The sequence below is a fragment of the Anomaloglossus baeobatrachus genome, chromosome 4 (genome assembly GCF_048569485.1).
Source record: "Anomaloglossus baeobatrachus isolate aAnoBae1 chromosome 4, aAnoBae1.hap1, whole genome shotgun sequence".
In the NCBI taxonomy this organism is placed as follows: Eukaryota; Metazoa; Chordata; class Amphibia; order Anura; family Aromobatidae; genus Anomaloglossus; species Anomaloglossus baeobatrachus.
Genome location: NC_134356.1, coordinates 667,646,074 through 667,665,334, shown reverse-complemented (window position 1 = coordinate 667,665,334; position 19,261 = coordinate 667,646,074). Strand labels below are relative to the sequence as shown.

The 19,261-nt window shown below is 44.6% G+C and overlaps 1 protein-coding gene across 1 annotated transcript in view; it reads right to left on the bottom strand.

Moving 5' to 3' along the window:
- LOC142302794 (complement C3-like) overlaps positions 1-19,261 on the bottom strand; it is a 421,200-nt gene that overhangs the window by 213,193 nt on the left and 188,746 nt on the right. The window contains exons 19-21 of the mRNA XM_075343903.1: positions 18,293-18,432; positions 14,153-14,359; positions 10,721-10,781 (exon numbers count right to left, since the gene is read on the bottom strand). Of these exons, the coding sequence (XP_075200018.1) occupies positions 10,721-10,781; positions 14,153-14,359; positions 18,293-18,432 (408 nt within the window). The remainder of the gene's footprint in view (positions 1-10,720; positions 10,782-14,152; positions 14,360-18,292; positions 18,433-19,261) is intronic.

Sequence of the window (19,261 nt, the reverse complement as noted above, 5' to 3'; positions counted from 1 at the left end):
GAGGATCAGGATGAACAAAAGTCCTGGACGTCTCGACGTAGCCCTGGCCACCAGTAATATCGGGATATCAATTGCAGAGATTTCTTTTGACCCACGTGACCTGCTATTCGGGAAGAGTGTCCCCACCGGAGTACACGTTCTATATCGACCTCAGCAACAAACGCCTTACCGGGAGGAAGGTGGTGCATGTCAACTGGTGCCGCCATTAGCTTGGAAGGTTCAATGATGGGCCGAGGTTCATCTTCCTGATCCTCTAACAGGAATGTTCGAGACAGCGCATCGGCCTTCAGGTTCTTCTCGGCTGGACGGAAATGCAGAACAAAATCAAAGCGGGTGAAGAATAATGACCATCGGGCCTGTCTGGGGTTTAGCCTGTGGGCTGTCTGGAGATATGCCAGATTCTTGTGGTCAGTATAGATGGTAACTGGATGCAATGACCCTTCCAGCAGGTATCGCCATTCTTCCAGGGCCAGCTTGATTGCCAGCAACTCACGGTCTCCGATTGAGTAGTTTCGTTCTGCTGGGGAGAAAGCCTTAGAAAAGAAGCCACAGGTTACTGTCTTAACCTCTGACGTTTTCTGTGTAAGAACCGCACCGGCTTCGGATGAGGAGGCATCTACCTCAAGAATAAACGGCTTGTTCGTGTCGGGTCTGTGTAAGGCTGGAGCAGAAGCGAAGGCTCGTTTAAGGGACAGGAACGATTCTTCAGCTTCCAGGGTCCATTTCTTTGGGTTTTCCCCTTTGCGAGTGAGAGAGGTTATGGGACGCACCAGAGACGAGAAGTGTGGAATGAATTGCCGGTAATAGTTGGCGAATCCCAGGAATCGCTGGATAGCCTTCAACCCTTCCGGACGGGACCAATTCAGTACGGCTGATACCTTATCGGGGTCCATCTTCAGGCCGGTATCAGAGACTATGTGGCCAAGGAAGCGTAGCGAGGTCTGCTCAAACAGGCATTTCTCGAGTTTGGCGTAAAGGCGATTCTCTCTCAATCTCCGCAGGACAAGACGGACATGTCTTCGATGGGTATGCAAGTCCGGAGAGAAGATAAGGATGTCGTCCAAATACACGACTACACAGGTGTATAGAAGATCACGGAAGACGTCGTTCACGAACTCCTGGAAGACCGCTGGAGCGTTACTGAGCCCGAAGGGCATCATTCGATATTCATAGTGCCCATCCAGAGTGTTGAACGCAGTCTTCCATTCGTCTCCCGACCGAATGCGGACCAGATTGTACGCACCCCGGAGATCTAATTTGGAGAAGATCTTGGCACCTTGAAAGCGGTCAAACAGTTCCGGTATCAGGGGTAGCGGGTATCTGTTCTTCACCGTGATCTTATTCAATCCGTGGTAGTCAATGCAAGGCCGTAGACCCCCGTCCTTTTTTCCCACAAAGAAGAAACCCGCTCCGGCAGGAGAGGAGGATTTTTGGATGAAGCCTCGTGCTAGATTTTCCTTTATGTAATCAGACATGGCTTGGGTCTCTTCTCGGGACAGAGGGTAGATGCGCCCATGCGGAGGGGTTGCCCGGGGAGCAGGTCGATGGGACAATTGTAGGGTCTGTGTGGCGGCAACGTCTCAGCCTCCTTCTTGTCAAAGACATCGGCATAGGCCCAATAGGCAGGGGGTAACCCGGGAAGCGTGACCGGTTCAACGGGTCGGTGCGGAGGATGCACTGGTTTCAGGCAGTTGCTGTGGCAAGACGCACCCCATTGCAGGCTGTCTCCAGAATCCCAGTCCAGTACTGGCTTGTGTGACCGAAGCTAGGGTATTCCCAGTAGTAGGGCATGCGTCATGCCAGGGAGTACGTGGAAGGCGATGGTCTCAGAGTGTAGCAACCCCACTTGCATAGTACAGTTCTCCGTGATGTACCGGATGGGTTCGGATAGCGGTTTTCCATCCACGGAAGAAAGACTGATGGGGGTAGCAAGACATCGGACGGGAATCCGGTGTAGGTCCACCACGGCTTGTTGGATAAAGTTCCTGGCAGAGCCTGAATCCAGGAACGCATGCTCTGACAACCGGATGGAACCACAGGACAGGGATACAGGTACATGGAGAAAAGGAGAGGACTTGGCATGACCTAGGGTGGCTTCTCCGATGGACCCTAGGCTCTGTAGTTTCCCGGCTTTACTGGACAGTCCTGAATCAGATGTTTGGCACTTCCGCAGTAGAAGCACTCTCCTGCCATTCTCCGATTCCTCTGTCGCAGTCTGGACTCACTGACGCGATCGACCTCCATGGGCTCATGCGGAGCAGTAGACCGGGTGGAGGGAGGCGACATCGGCCTTTGGAAGGTGGGTGCAAGGCGCGGGGTTCTTTTCGCCCGGGTGACTTCTCTGGCACGCTCTTGGAAACGGAGATCAATACGGGTAGCCAGAGAGATCAGGTCTTCCAGGCTGGTAGGTACATCCCGGCCGGCCAGTTCATCCTTGATTTTACCGGATAACCCTTCCCAGAAGGCAGCTACCAAGGCGTCATTGTTCCACTTGAGTTCGGAGGACAGAGTGCGGAATTCAATTGCATACTGTCCCACGGTGAGATTCCCCTGGTGGATTCTCATGAGCAAAGAGGCAGTAGACGAGAGACAGCCTGGCTCATCGAACACCTTACGGAAGGTGGTCAGAAAGACGGACAGGACTTGAACGGTCGGGTCATTCCTCTCCCAGAGCGGATTCATCCAAGCCAGAGCCTGACCAGTCAGATGAGACATGATAAATGCGATTTTCGAGCGATCAGTCGCTCGCTGCAGTGGCGACAGCTCAAAGTGCAGGGAGCACTGGTTTAAGAAACTGCGACACAAACGGGGATCCCCTCCATACATGGGTGGGGAGGCCAGGCGGGAAGGAGACATGCATGTCGATAATCCCGCAGAGTCGGGGGTTGTTGAGGAGGCCGGATTCTGCAGGACGTATAGACGGGAATCCACGGACGCCATATATTCGGCCATGCGTCTCTGGACCTCATGCTGGCGGGACAGTTCCTTCTCTAGTTCACTTAACTGGGAGCCGTCGGAGGATCCGGAGGTTTGCATGGATGCCAGACGGGATTCCACCGACTTCATGTAAGCTACTAGTCTTGCTTGGGTCTCGCGTTGGCGGGAGAGCTCCTGTTGCAGGTCAGTCAGCGGGTTAACCTTGATCCCGGCGGAGTCCATGGCCCGAGCAAACTGTTATGCTCACCGAGGAGCGGCGAGCGTCCGGAGGTGGACCCACTGGACCGTGCACCGGACTCCCCCGAGAAGGCGACCAGCAGCGAACCCCTATACAGGGACTGTGCGGCGCCTCCCCAGAAGGCCTAAATGCACGGCAGCCAGGAACCGGTAGTAGGAGTCTCTGTAGGGCCAGGTGTAGCAAGGTTGTGACGTCCACAGCCGGCAGAATACGGAAACGGCACCGGAGATGTTCACAGCAGGTGACGTCCACAGCAGGTACGGTACAGATAATGTTCACAGCAGGTAGGGCACGGTGATGTCCACTGTCGGTATGAGCGGTGACGTCCACTGCGGGTATGTATAGATAGTGTCCACGGCAGGTATGGCACGGTGACGTCCACTGCGGGTATGTATAGATAGTGTCCACGGCAGGTATGGCACGGTGACGTCCACGGTAGGTATAAGTGGTGACGTCCACAGCCGGAATGGTATAGATGGCACTACGGTGAGACACAGGATTAGAACCAGGTATCAAATGCACGGATATCAAATAATAGCACAAATGGATTTGGACACTGGCAATGCACTAATAGAGGCGTTGCTCGGGCGCCTGCTGCCGGGGGAGGTGAACCTAAATACCTATTAGGCAACAGGTGACCTCTGAGGTCACTTCCAGAAAATGGGGCATACCACTTTAAGAAAGGGGGCGTGGCCTCGCACGCAGCCTAGAGTCACTTACAGCAATTCTGTATGAGGAAGAGACTGCAGCAGGCCTGGGAGTGGGAGCAGCGTCTGCAGAGCCATGGGACCGGTAAGAGGAAGGCCTTCGCTGTCTGGGAGTGGGAGCAGGAATGCACGTGGGAGCCATGCTGGGACTGGGCAGATGTGAAGGAGAGCTCCTCCCCCCGGGGTCTGGTGGGACCAGGCGTTACACAGTCATGGCCAAAAGTTTTGAGAATGACACCAAAATTATTTTTTCACATGATCTGTTGCCCTCTGGTTTTTAATTATGTTTGTCTGATGTTTACATCACATACAGAAATATAATTGCAATCATATTATGAGACCAAAAGGTTATATTGACAGTTAGAATGATTTAATGCAGCAAGTGAATATTTGCAGTGCTGACCCTTCTTCTTCAGGACCTCTGCAATTCTCCCGGGCATGCTCTCAATCAACTTCTGGACCAAATCCTGACTGATAGCTGTCCATTCTTGCATAAGCAATGCTTGCATTTTGCCAGAATTTGTTGGTTTTTGTTTGTCCACCCGTCTCTTGATGATTGCCCACAAGTTCTCAATGGTATTAAGATCTGGGGAGTTTCCAGGCCATGGACCCAAAATCTCTATGTTTTGTTGCATGAGCCATTTAGTGATCATCTTTGCTTTATGGCAAGGTGCTCCATCATGCTGGAAAAGGCATTGTTGGGTGCCAAACTGCTCTTGGGACAGTTGGGAGAAGTTGCTCTTGGAGGACATTCTGGTACCATTCTTTATTCATGGCTGTGTTTTTAGGCAAGACTGTGAGTGAGCCGATTCCCTTGGATGAGAAGCAACCCCACACATGAATGGTTTCAGGATGCTTAACAGTTGGCATGAGACAAGACTGGTGCTAGCGCTCACCTCTTCTTCTCCTAATAAGCTGTTTTCCAGATGTCCCAAACAATCGAAAAGGGGATTTATCTGAGAAAATGACTTTACCCCAGTCCTCAGCAGTCCACTCCCTGTACCTTTTGCAGAATATCAGTCGGTCCCTGATGTTTTTTTCTGGAGAGAAGTGGCTTCTTTGCTGCCCTCCTTCAAACCTTGGGCCTTGCTCAAGCAGTCTCCGCCTCACAGTGCGTGCAGAAGCACTCACACCAGCCTGCTGCCATTGCTGAGCTAGCTCGGCACTGCTGGTAGTCCAATACCGCAGCTGAAACAGTTTTTAAATATGGTCCTGGCGTTTGCTGGTCCTTCTTGGGCGCCCTGGAGCCTTTTTGGCAACAATGGAAGCTCTCTCCTTGAAGTTCTTGATGATGCGATAGATTGTTGACTGAGGTGCAATTTTTGTAGCTGCGATACTCTTCCCTGTTAGGCCATTTTTGTGCAGAGCAATGATGGCTGCACGTGTTTCTTTAGAGATAACCATGGTTAACTGAAGAGAAACAATGATACCAAGCACCAGCCTCCTTTTAAAGTGTCCAGTGGTGTCATTCTTACTTAATCATGACTGATTGATCGCCAGCCCTGTCCTCATCAACACCCACACCTGTGTTAATGGAACAATCACTAAAACAATGTTAGCTGCTCCTTTTAAGGCAGGAATGCAATGATGTTGAAATGTGTTTTGGGGGTTGAAGTTCATTTTCTTAGCCAATATTGACTTTGAAAGTAATTGCTGTTAAGCTGATCACTCTTTATGACATTCTGGAGTATATGCAAATTGCCATTAGAAAAACTTAAGCAGTAGACTTTGTAAAACTTAATATTTGTAGCATTCTCAAAACTTTTGGCCATGACTGTAGAACACTGTTTAATCTCCTTGTTCCATGTCCATCCACTGGAAGGATGGATAAGAAGGCAACTTGCACTTCCAGTTTTTTCAATTTCCGGTCTAGGTCTTCAAAATCTCTGCATATAGTTTCCAGGTCCTTTTTTGCTGTGTCATTTGTTTTTACGTGTATTAGTTGTGGTAAGTAGTAGTCTGTACCTCTGAAGAGTGATGCTACCCTATCAGACACATTTTTCATTTGGGCACCTGGAAAGTAGCAAACTTCTCGTGAAGTGATGTCCGCTTGGCTCATAGCAAATCCTCCATGACCACCACTCTCCTTTTCTTCTTCTCCACAGCATTTCTTTTTGTCCCTTCAAGAGGATTTTATTTGCTTATTGTAGTATTCTTTGTGGACAAAGCACTTTTTTAACGTAGATTTTCGTAGTTGTTCTGCATGAGAGCCTCATAGTAGTTCTTCAACGGTACGGGTGCTAACTGCGTCCTCATATTCCTGCTTCTTTTGGTAACAGTCTTCCATTTTTCTTCTTCTACAGGTACATGGAAAGGTGCTTCCCTTCGAATACTCTGAAGAGTTGGCTCTGTCATCATTGCCTTCTGCAGGAATGTTGAAGAGATTCTTCTCCTCTATTAAGGAAATCCTCATTTTCTTTCAGCTTCACTGTAGCTTTTCTCTCCTGAGGACTTTGCACCTTTTCCTCCAAAAGAGTCACAAGCTTGCATTTCTGGCACGTAAAGTTTGTCTTCTCCTGAGGTAAGTCTGTAAACATATAGCAAACAGTACACCTCACCATGTGGGTAATCTCCTTCTCCATGTTGAACAAAATTCATTGTTGTTGAGCTTACGGTGGTCACATTGAAATATCTATTTCAATTGACAGTTGGCGGGTATCACCCTCCTCCTACACTTCCGCTAGATTCTGCTAAACTGACATGGTACCATTGCCAACAGGCATAAGGAACATCCAATTATGTGTATCAGCTCACCGTGTGGAAGCTCAGTCCTGGTTTCGTCCTGGAGCACAGACAGGCACTGCCACAGCCCGACATGACATAGAAGAAGAAAAGGATGTCCAGCTCTTCAGGCAGAGAAAACCAAGGTCTTTATTTCATCATGTAGATACAATGAATGACATGACCAGCACTACGCGTTTCACGCTCATGATTAAGGGTGAGTGTTTCACCTGAAACGCGTAGTGCTGGTCATGTCATTCGTTGTATCTGCATGATGAAATAAAGACCTTGGTTTTCTCTGCCTGAAGAGCTGGACATCCTTTTCTTCTTCTATATAAGGAACATCGTTGATTCCACAAGTTAGCCTTTTCTTTTTGCTCATGCAAGGTTGTGCCAAATGGTTTTAAAGCTTGAAGACATGCGTAGAAAACTCGTACAGCGTGCAAATTGCTGCTATTCATCAAATGGAAACTTCACCACTGGCTGGCTCCTCGTCAACTGCAACATGGAATTGTCATGAGTAGCAATTAATGCAACCTTTTGGGTACCTTATCTTTTGGAAAAGTAACTCATATTCCATGCATGGCCATGTCATAAGATTCATTGTTCAACATTTATTTGACCAATATTTCCAGTTGAGGAATGTGGTGACTACGGATAGGGAAGAGTAAGCTCATTTCAAGGATCTTTTGTAGCAAAAACAAAACAGTCTGCCAAAACGCCACCTGGTTTGCAACATTGCAGCCTGTTGGAATTAAAAGCTATATGTGTTGCACCATCTAAATAAGTAGAAAGAGAAATTTGTCAGCTCACCCCTCTTCACTCCTGGTCTCTGCACCGATGCACGGAACGCCCTGGCCTGGGAGGGGATGAAGACAGCAAGAATCAAAATGTCCAGCATCAAGGAGGATAAAAATAAAACTTGTATTTATTTGTATGATAATAAAAACATACAGACTGTGCAGTGGACACAGAGGCACAAGTGCAAAAAGTGGATCTATCCGACGCGTTTCGACCAGAGAGTCTTATTCATGGCATGCCATGAATAAGACTCTCTGGTCGAAACGCGTCGGATAGATCCACTTTTTGCACTTGTGCCTCTGTGTCCACTGCACAGTCTGTATGTTTTTATTATCATACAAATAAATACAAGTTTTATTTTTATCCTCCTTGATGCTGGACATTTTGATTCTTGCTATCTAAATAAGTAGCGTATAGCAGTGTAAGACTATATTTGTGATGCCTCCCTAGAAGCACAGTCCCAAGATGGCTGATATGGACAGGATAGAGGTATGCCGCTCATTAAGCAGGATTCCGAAAACCCTGAAACCTTTTAACCCCAATACAGGTATTTGGAATTACACAGGGCTCCAGAGATCACTACCTGAGGAAGGCTGCAGTCCAGATAAGAATAGTAGTCAGGCAGGGTCAAACCAGGAGATGCAGAACAGGGACAAAAATCGGCAGACAAGGACGTAGTCAGGAAATAAGGCAGAGGTCAAAACTGAAAATGGCAGTGAGATACAAAAACGGCAGGCAGGTGGGTAGTCAGAGAGCAGGCAGGTGTGAAAGCAGGAATCAATAACCAGAGCAGGCAGAACCAGAGTCTAGCAGAAATACAAACAATAGCTGGCAATGGCCAGCAGACAGGAGGGGGAATTAGAAGGGTGTGGTGTCTTCCTATTGGCTGTAGCTAAATGGTGTTAACTTCAACTGGAAGACACACACCACCTACAGTCAGCCAGTGGTACTGCAGGTGCCAGGGAAACCCAGCTTAGTGGATGAGCGGAGCCTGCGCCCACCAGAGCCGCTGGCACCGACTCCTCTCCTATCACCAGTTCAGTCCATGGCAGGAATACAGCGGTGCCTGGTGACTGAAGCAGAAGTCACAGAAGCGGACTCTGGTGAGGATGTGACAATCTTCTGCAGCAGGTAAACTGGAGCGTAGGTTGATATCCAACATTGGCAGTTGATGAGGGACATGTGTCGCCTACTGAAGTCCTTTGAAAGACAACAAAAGACAAGTCCAGAATCAACAATGTAAGCCCTCTCATATTTTACTGGAAAAAACACTCACCACACATCAGAATGTAAGAAGGGATTGAGAAGGAACAACAACTTGTACTGATTCATTGCTACCTGGTATCTTTTGGGAACCATCAAGGACCATGTTATGTGCGGCAAGATGTAGAGGAGACAGAGGTAGGGAAGGAGGAGGAGCAGCTATAGGTGGATTTGGAGGGTCAATATAGACTTGGCACGGGCAGAAGGCAAAGCTGACAGAATGAAATGTGTGATGACGACAAAGATGACCATGACATTCAACTGTCACAGAGCGGTGATGAAAATGAACTAACAGCGCCCTCAGTTGTGTTGGTAAGCATGGCAAGCTGTATTCATCAATGATTGTGGAATGACAGATGAATCGTTAACATCATGCAAAGGTATGTCTACATTAAACCTTCCCTATAAAAGGAAAATGAAGAATTGTTTTACCATTTTTAAAAGGAAATTTTAATTTATTTATTACCAGAATAAGGTGTTTTACAAAGCTTTTGCTGAGCAGATCCCTGGCACTCATGCAACTGACCAAGAGACTATTTTGTGTGATTAGTTTGGTTTGTAGTGCTAGAAAGTACTGATCCAAGGAAATGTAATCTTTGGAGGGTAACCATGAAACAGCTCACAAAACGGCAAATTTCAGGAAAAGTTTAATGAGAATGAATTGTGTCTTCACATAAACTCCAAGCCTGCTCCTTCTCCCTAAAAAAAGTGATATTTTTTAGAAAGGCTTGATAAAAAGACCTTTGTAATCACTTAATCATTTTGTAAATACCAAACCGAAATGGATAATATTTTTATTCCTAGCTGAGAAGCCATTACTTCACGTTTATAACTTTACACCTATTTTGTCTCCCTAAATGAATGGATAATTTTTGGATGACTTGGGAAAAAGCGAATACTACTTAAAGGGTCGGGTCACTAATTAGTATTCATAAGCACATTTATATTGTGTTGAGAAACAAGGTTTTTCTCAAATAGCTTGTGTTGCCAATAGTGTCTGTGAGTGGTGTTATTGTGCTATGTTCATCCCCTTTGTGTGACCCCCCTCAGGCTCCATGACCTTTGATGTCCGGTGACGTCACGTCAACTTCCAGTTGACCTGACATCACCACGGCCGGCCCCAGTTTTCCTGACTAACTGGGCAATGGATGGCTATTGAACGCTAAGAACAGTCAAGTGTCACAGCGCAGCATCTCATTGCTCCCTCCTTCATTGCAGAGGCCTGTAAGCATTAGCAATGCTGAGCTGTGACAAGCGGTGACATTTTACCCACAGCCCAGCCACTCATGAAGACTGGGGCCGGCCATGGTGATGTCAGGTCACCTGGAAGTTGATGTGACATCACCGGATATCAGAGGTCACTGAGCCTGGTGAGTCATGCGAAGGGGATGAGCGGAGCACAATAGTGCCGCTCACAGGCACTGTTGACAACACAAGGTATCTGAAGGACACCTTGTTTCTCAACATAATATCGATGAGCCTATGAAAACTAACTAGTGAACCACCTCTTTAATTTATCAAACTACAATGCTCTTTATACTCCCAAGCTAAAGATAATTTTTGCACTTCCGTGTGAAATATCCAAGACTTTTTCCATTTGCACCAGCCATGTATAAACATTAGCAAAGCAGACGTCTACTCCCAAAGAGGGATTATTTTACATTTTTTTCACTTTTTATTTAATTTTAGTAGCTTATGAACTTTGAAAGTACAATTTAAGGTTAAATAGGCTGATGGTTACCACTTCTTTCCACATTTTTACACTTAGTCAGATATGTTGAGGTCACTTGGACATTGATGAGGTTACTTAGACATTAAATGGGCTAGTTTTGCAATGTGGAGCTAAAAAAATATTCAAAATACACCCAGGAGTCCTTGTAGTCTTATATACTTTATATTCTAGGCAAATAAAGAATTTTCAGTTTTGAAATTTAGTGTAAATTAATTTGCCGCAAATCAAATTTTTGCTCAAATTTGGCAAAGAAATCGATTTTGAATTTCAGATGATTTGACCGTCCATAGTTAACACCATGGTCCTATACAATGCACAGACCTTTTCCTTCTGGCTCCAAAGTAACCGATTTCAGAGCTATTGTCAGACGTCTTCCTTCTGGCTGAACATTAAGAAAAAAGAAAAAAGTAATTTGAAAACCAATTGGTTGAATCTTACTTGACTGATTCAGATTAACACACGCATTGTAATCTATTCAGAATTTTCAAAAATCTATATTCTTTAAAGTGAGAAATATTAGTGCTTCTGTAATTTTCTCGTGAATTCAGGACGATTGTGGCCAATAGAGAGCATGTAGAGAGCTAGGGAATTTAAATATAATATCCAGCTAACCACTTAGATGCCCCACAATGCCTGAAGCCCTCTGCTCGATCATCCGCACCTTTTTTTCGCCTCTTCGGCCATCACTTGCATTCTCTCCGGTGTTTTCACATCAGATTTTCCAAGTCAACTAGGGTTTGGAGGTCATAGTGTGCCATGAAGTCACGACGCATGTCATATCGCCTTAGTAATGGCTCACATGCGTAGTGACCTCCGAGGACTAGTCAACCCGGAAGTCCCATCCTGTCATGAAGACACCACACAGAAAATGAGTAGGAATGATTGAATACCTCAAATATTCGACTTCGCGAATATTTGCCGAATAGGTTGCCGCTATTCGACTATTCGCGAATATGCGATGCGCATTGTAAGTCTATGGGAAACCTGAATTACAACTGTTCGGAACTATTCGGGCTTCCCATAGACTTACATTGCGCATCGAATATTCGCATAGCGGCGACCTATTCGTCGGATATTCACGATGCAGATTATTTGAGGTATTCGATCATGCCTAAAAACAAGCAATGGTAAAAGAAAAGGCATGGGCGACCAGATTGAGTGCTACAAGGACAGTGGGGCACATTAGCAGTGAGGTGTAATTTTTCTTTTTACTTTTTCAGATTTTACATTGCAAGCCCAGAACGCAACAAGGAGCATTCAACTCAACGAAAACTTGCTATGATTTGAAATTCTCTGCAAAATCTGCACAATTTGGCAAATTTGAATTTTTGCAAATCGTCCCTCTATATTGCATGATGAGAACTAAAATATTTCAACAATGTCTACAGCAAATAATGATTCGAGATTTGACCTACATAGTCTCGCGGAAGCTTTTTCATTGGGAAACTGTCTCTCGATTCTGCCTGCACAATTGCAGCTAGTTATGGTTTTTTTGAGAAGCTATACTCATAGATTGAAGAGCTGGCCAAGCGACATAAGAATAGGCAACTCTTGCAGCCAGGCTTTGATTCATGCTGCCCATGGTTTTGGCAGCATGAATTGAGTCACAGGTTCCATTTGAGTCTATCGAAAATTCTCCTTCACGCTAGAAAGCACTGTATTGTATGTACCATGGCACATTCAATTTCTTCCTACTTTTTTTTATCCAAAACATCTTCATTGTCATTTTGTTGAAAAAACCCCCCACAATTCATGAAATATGAGAGAATTAAACAGTTGAATTAACAATCAGAAAATAGCTCCCTAGCAAGGGAGGCTGCAAAGCATGAAGAAGACCAAGACAAGACATCAGTTCACCAAAATTCAAATAAATGAATTACTTAATGCTGTGGAACAGAAGAACACACAAAATTGGATAAAATCCAATGGTAGATGATATAGTCAGTCATCGAGCAGATAGGGGAGGGGAGTACGTGGACGAGCACAGGAAAACGACCAACATTTTTTAAATTTGGGGTAGAATTGGAACAGCCAGGAGATGGGCAGCCCAATTTCTCCAATATTTAGGTTTTGGCATTAGTGGAAGTGGGAGTTAACCATAGCTATAGACGGAATCAGGTGAGGCTTCCACTTTGCAGATAAGAAAAGTATGGCAGCTATTAGAATGTGAGAGATTATTCCTCTAAGCTTATACAGAAATTTGTCAATGCCTACATTTAGGACGGCCAAACATGGTCCTAGGACAACACCAAGGTGTGTTACTGAGCTTATCGGATTGGAGATAGTTGCCCAATAAATATTAACTCAAAGACAAAATAACCATGCATGTGACAAAGAACCTTTGATCCCCCATTTTTTCCAATACAGAGAGGACTGATTAGGATGCAAGTAGGCCAGTTTAGCAATTTCCTCCTACTTCATACTAATAAGCTGCAGCGTGTCAATGTCCAACAATATGGTCTTCCAATTTTCACGGTATGTTGGAAATATCTATGTGAGCTAAACGTTAGTCATGTCAATGTATGCTCTATAATGGCTTTGGCCCCGGCGTCTCTGCAGAGACGCTGACTTACTCAATGCCCACTTGGGTCGCATACTCTCCTGCACTTCCCTGGCCATCCACGTGTGCCGTTGCCTCCTTCACCTCCCGGGCCCTGTACGTGCTGCACAGGATTCTCGGGAGTCCACCTAAGATTTGCGTGCGTGCACCACCCCTCCTCATAAAGGGCCCATGTGCTACTTCCTGGAAATGTCTCTAAGCCTATGGCTGAAAGGCACTATGCATTTAAGTAGAGAAAGGAGATTTTTCAGCTCACCTGCTGTCTGAGTGTTGAAGTCCACAAATGCACGGCATCCACCGGGAGGTCCCAGATGGTAATACGAGTGTAAGGAGTAACGGAAGAAAGGATCCGGCACGATTATATTATAAAAACATCAAAAATCTTTATTTCCATGGTTAAAAAAGTACCTGTGGAGACCAAGCGGTGTACCTCACAAGAGACTTAACGCGTTTCGGACTGCGGTAAAAACAAGAGAGTCCTTAATCATAAGAGATTATGATTAAGGACTCTCTTGTTTTTACCGCAGTCCGAAACGCGTTAAGTCTCTTGTGAGGTACACCGCTTGGTCTCCACAGGTACTTTTTTAACCATGGAAATAAAGATTTTTTATGTTTTTATAATATAATCGTGCCGGATCCTTTCTTCCGTTACTCCTTACACTATGCATTTAAGGCATCCTCCTATTAGGGGAGGTGCCTGCACAACACTTCTAGGTAGTCAGGCAGTGTTCCAGTCTGCTACCTAGCTAGTTAAAAAGGTACTGAGCTCCTGTTGTGTTATCCCTGTGGCCGTCTGCAGTACTTGCCTTCCCATACCTGTCTATTCCTGCTATGCCCACCATTCCTGTCCATCCTGCTTGTACCCATCTATATTTGAGTCCATCACCAGTCCACAGGGACAGCTGCCACAGTCGCAGTCACTGCCGTGGGAGTGGTACCTGGCATCCGTCTCACAGTGAGTGCTTAGTTAAGACCCTCCCACTAAAGGATAAGTCCAAGTCCCCCTGTGGTCCAGGGGTCCAGGGGGTTGACTATTCCCGCTCGCCGCCTCTACACCGGCCGCAAGCGTTACAAAGTTCCCTGTAAGTTGACAATTGAGCCATAATATGTGTGCATAAGGAATTACTTTTTATTATGGTTGTGATATGTTAAATTTATTTCCAACTCTATTACCTCTATGATTTGTTACTTACCACGACTTTCAGTTTTTTCTTCACTCCATCAGATACAAACTGCCCGGCGGCCTTCACCTCAATGTCATGCTCTCCCAAGGTTAATGGCACAATAACAAATGTAGCCGCAACTGATGTAGAAGGTTGGATCTTATATTCTTGACGATACTTCTTTTTGGCAGTAGAGAAACTGCAGAAATTCTCGTTATAGGTCCAATCTACACGAACCTAAATCGAAGAGAACAAGAGCACTATTTAAAGAGGTAGGAGATGTTGAGTTCTTTATCATTTATTCCATCTTACTATAGATACGCAAATAAGTTTAATTAGGATTTAATTCTACTCAAATTTTTAAAAAATTCACATATGCCAAAATGATGATTTTTGTGGGGGGCAATTCATCTTTGCACAAATCCAGTAAAATGGCCACTGCTAGACATAATTTTTCTAAACCCCAAAGAACCATCAACAAGTTAAAACATGCATCTCTCTTGCCCCTCCGCTCCTTACATCATCATTCTGGTCCTCATTGCATCTTTTGCTCCCACCGCTTGTCCTGGAATGCCTGGGTCTCTCCCAATAAGCCAGGACTTCCAGCTCTTATGAGGCCCAGGAGTATTCTGCACATGAATGTGCAAGGTCATGACCATGGTCATGACCTTTTGTTTGTTCGTACAGAACCTTCCTGGGACTCATCAGAGACAGAAATTCCCATGCAATATGAGAGGCTCATGACTTCATAGGAAGCATGTCATGGCTCGAATCCAGGGCTTGATCCGGTGACCTCTGGTTGTATGGTTGGTTTCCCTCTCTGTTGGATCACAGCCTCTTTTGTCTCTGTCATATTGCTGATATTTCTCTTTCCTTTGCTTTCCTTTTTATTTCCATTCAGATGTGTTCACTTCTTCATTTTGTTTGCCTATCACACCTTGGGAGGTCCTTTTTATATTACCGTGCACATGTCTTCACTGCTGGCTATATTCCTATAGATGGATGTTTGAAGTCCCAGCTCTTCAGTAAAGAGTTATCTTGCTTAATTATTTTTATTGCTTTTCACTGCGGTTTGTTTATGAGTTTCCCTTCCTCGCATTTTTTCCATTCTGTCATGTTTAGGATTTTGAGAGTTTCCACATGCTCCACTAGTCTTTTGGGTTTCGTCTGTTTTCCTCCATCTTCCTGTATGACTGTGTGAACATGTTCTTAGCTTGTGTCTCACCGTCTGCTTGTGTGCACTTCCTTTATTGTTGTTTTTTGTTGAGGATGCAGTTAAGGACACTGAAGGTCAGTCAACGTTGAGTGTGAGTGCCATTGCGTAATACTAAAGTGTCCATCTTTGCATTCAGGCAGGGACAAATTAGGGTCAGATTAAGGACTTCTCTCATTCTGAATAGGGAACTGTTTCTTGCAGGTTTAACATCTCTACTTTTTTGTTCATCCATGGCGACTGGGACCTTGCCTTTCTTTTATTGTGGGTGTTTTCATCCGTTTTTGGGAATTTTTCTGGCTTGCAGTCGTCCGTGCAAGAGGAGGATACATTTTCTTCCCTTATCATAAAAGTCTGGAAGGAGATTGAAAAGGGTCTTTTGGTGACAAGTGATCAGGCCAAAAAGGGAGCAAACCGCAGTTACGGAAAGCCTTCTGGAGTTTGTGGGATTGTCCTCAAAAAATGTACTCCCAAATTTGTAAGTCCTTATACTATTACTAAAATGTTACTTGTCACGTCCTTTTTTGATATCAATCAGACTCAATGTCTTGTTAGTGATGCAATGTACATCACTAACTGCAAATGTATTACATACCTTTTGTTTCAGTCATAGGGGTGGCGCTTGCCTTCAGTTCAGTCACGGTCAGTCAGGCTCGTTCTTCAAATTATGCTCGCCCCCCCATATTGTGATTGGTTACTTTGACTGGCCCAATGTCACGGCAATCTCACATATAATCACACACTTGCCCACTGAGCCTCAGTTGCCAAGGCATGTGCACTGAATCTGGGTGTATGTCCTAAAATTTATTTCATATAAGAGTGAATGCTCTGGACCTTCTCACATCTTCTTGGTGACATGCTCGCTAAGCGCATTCCTGTGTCACCACCAAAAAGACATTGGGCGCATTATAATATAAAAATATGGATGTGACAGGTTCCCTTTAAATTTTGAAGGTGGTGACTGTTGAAGCACCACTCCATCATTTTTTTCAGCATTGGAGTGATGCTTTAAATGTAAGCCCCCTACACTCGTTAATATACTCACCTTCAGGTGTCTACACCTCTAACCGTTACCGGTTTCAACTCCTTGTAGCTTTGAAAATGAAAATCACATTCACTTCTTCCTTTCTTAAGAGATTTGAAGGGATGCCTGGTCCTCAAGGCATTATTGAGGTGGATCTGGAAGAGGATCTTGAGTATTAATTAGAGCGAGTTCTGTCATCCAGGCTGGTCAGGTACTGCTTGCAGTATCTGGTTAAATGGAAGGGTTGCAATCATGAAGATAGCTCCTGAGTCAATTCGGAGGATCTTTATGCAGAAGGGAGAGTTCCCTCAGTTTCATCAGAGGATCGAGGTTCTGAGGGTCCAGTGGCCCCTTGTAGAATGAGGATTACTGTCATGGCACAACTCAGGAGCTCAATTTTGTGTCCTCTGGTTGTATGGTTGGTTTTCTTCTGTGTTGAAATGCAGCCTTTTTTTTTTAACTATATTTTTATTCAAAGTTTTCAATAACATAACACTGGCATAAGCGAATTCAGCATTGTAAATTCAATTCAAAAACATTACATTGTCCTGTTTGATCATCCCAAATTCCATACCAGTTTTTAAAATCAATAACCGTAACACGGCAAGGTAAAGCAAAGGAAGGCAGCGACCCCGTAACCCAACATTCTTATCATTCCCCCCATTGAACGCTTGTGAACATGGTAATGACATACAATAAAGAAGTCCCACTCAAATCGGTTATTTCCCCCTCTCCTTTTAGTCCCCTTTCGGCCTTTCCTCCCCCACCTCCAAGCCATCCAATGTATCCTTCATTTTTTCAGTATGATACCAGACTGTGTCTTTGAAAGGTGACATAATCCTGACTATCTCCTCTCGAGTACAATAGGCCAATATGAATTTCTTCCATTTGTTAAAGTGCTGTCGTATTCTATCCGCCCTCCATTCTGCATCCAGTCCTTCTATTTCAAGAAGATGCATGAGCTGACCCAAGATCTCTTCAATCGTGGGGACCATAGACTCCAACCAATTTTTTAGTATCGCTCTCTTGGCTGCCAGAAGTATCACACGTATAAGTCCGGGTGGGTTAGTCATCTTCCCTTTAATATCGTTCCGCTCCTCCCAATGGTGAAAAATAGCGAACCCAGGTGAGAGCCGAACTTCAAGACCCCACACCTTCTGTATACAACTTGTGATCTGTGACCATAATGGACTCAAATGGGGGCAGGACCACAACCCGTGAAGGAGATCAGTTTCACTACTCTTACATTTAGGGCAAAATGTAAGCCTGTCTGGCTTTATTGCTGATGGAGGGAGATTGAAACCATAAATTGCCTTGTGCATAATTCTAAATTGGGTTTCTCGCCAATGCTCATTTAAAATTGATTTACGAAGAGCATTCCATCCTCCCCTAATTTTTACCCTCATAGACGGGTCCTCAAATTGTTTTTCCCAAGATTTAAAAAACCCTCCTGGGTGCTGTCCTATTAATAGATCATGGCTCCATAAAGAAAAGAGATAGATGATGAAGTTATTGAGTGCCTTACCAGACAATCAAAAGAGTTAAATAAATACAGCCTTTTTGCCTCTGTCCTATTGCTGATAGTTCTCTTGTCTTTCCTTTCCTTTGCAGATGTACAGAGCAGTGCAGGAATTGATTTTTTTTTCCCATTGTCCAGTGCACTATATAGTAAAACTAATTGTTTCTTTTACAAGTAAAAACAAGAACTTATACGGCTATGTTGATGGAAAAATAAAAAAAATATGGCTTTTGGAAGAAGGGGAAGAAAAAAGGAAAATAGAAAATCGCCTGGTTGTGAAGGAGATAAATTCTCAGAGAATAACTTCTCCATGAATCATATTTCCCAGAAAAAAACTAAACAAACAAGAAAATTTGAATTTTGGCAGATCTGCACATCGCTACATATTATATTACTATAATCTGGTTCACTTGCCTTAACTTCACTGGTGCCATAATTGTAGAGAATGGCCCGGATCTCCACTTGCTCATTTCTCACCACGGAATATGGAAGCCTCAGGTCAATGAAGAAGTTCATCATCACCTGAATATTATGTGGTTTTGAGACACAGATTCCTGTCAAGAAAATAGAGAAAAAAAGAGAACGTAAAACCCTTGAATGAATAATCAGAAATACAGCAAAGCCCAATTTATGATGGTGATACAGTTACTTAATAGCACTTTTCCTTGGGACTGCGGAGAATTAGAAGGGTGATCTTTATATTTATAGTACATTGTTGCAGAGTTAATATGAAGTAGTATTATATGTAGCTATGGCCAAAAGTGTTGACAATAGAGATGAGCGTTGTTCGAATCGAACCGTTCGCCAATTTCAAATTTAAGTGATTTTTGGCGGTGTTCGAGTCGTTCAACGAACTCGAACGATTTGCTTAACATTCGACCTTTAGAGTTACGTTCGATAATGGTTCGATCACCAAAATGCGTAGCTAGTTACTAGCTGGCTTTTCACTGTAATACTGACAGTCACTGTTAATAATGATATTATCAAAATTCAACGTATAGTGTGCGGGGGGGGGGGGACGGGGTTTAGATCAGTGCTGCTGAGTGCTGAAAGAATGGCAATCGCCATTTTTTTTCCTAACTGCGCGTACAGTGGGGTGGGCTAGGATGTCAGCCAATCACAGACACACACACAGCAAAGTGGATTTTTTTCAGACAAGCAAGGGCATGTTTCATTGACTGTGCATGTCACATGTCCTTGCCCTATAAGACCCGTCCATTTTCCCCATCTCCGCCATTATCTCAGTGCTGTGGGTGTGTGTCAGTCACCGCTCCCGCTGCTGCTGTGGGCGCTATACACTTATACAGTGTAATCTACACATTGGTTAGGGATTAGGGACTATTTGTAATTTCAGCCCTTTTCGGGGCTAGATTAGAGCAGTTA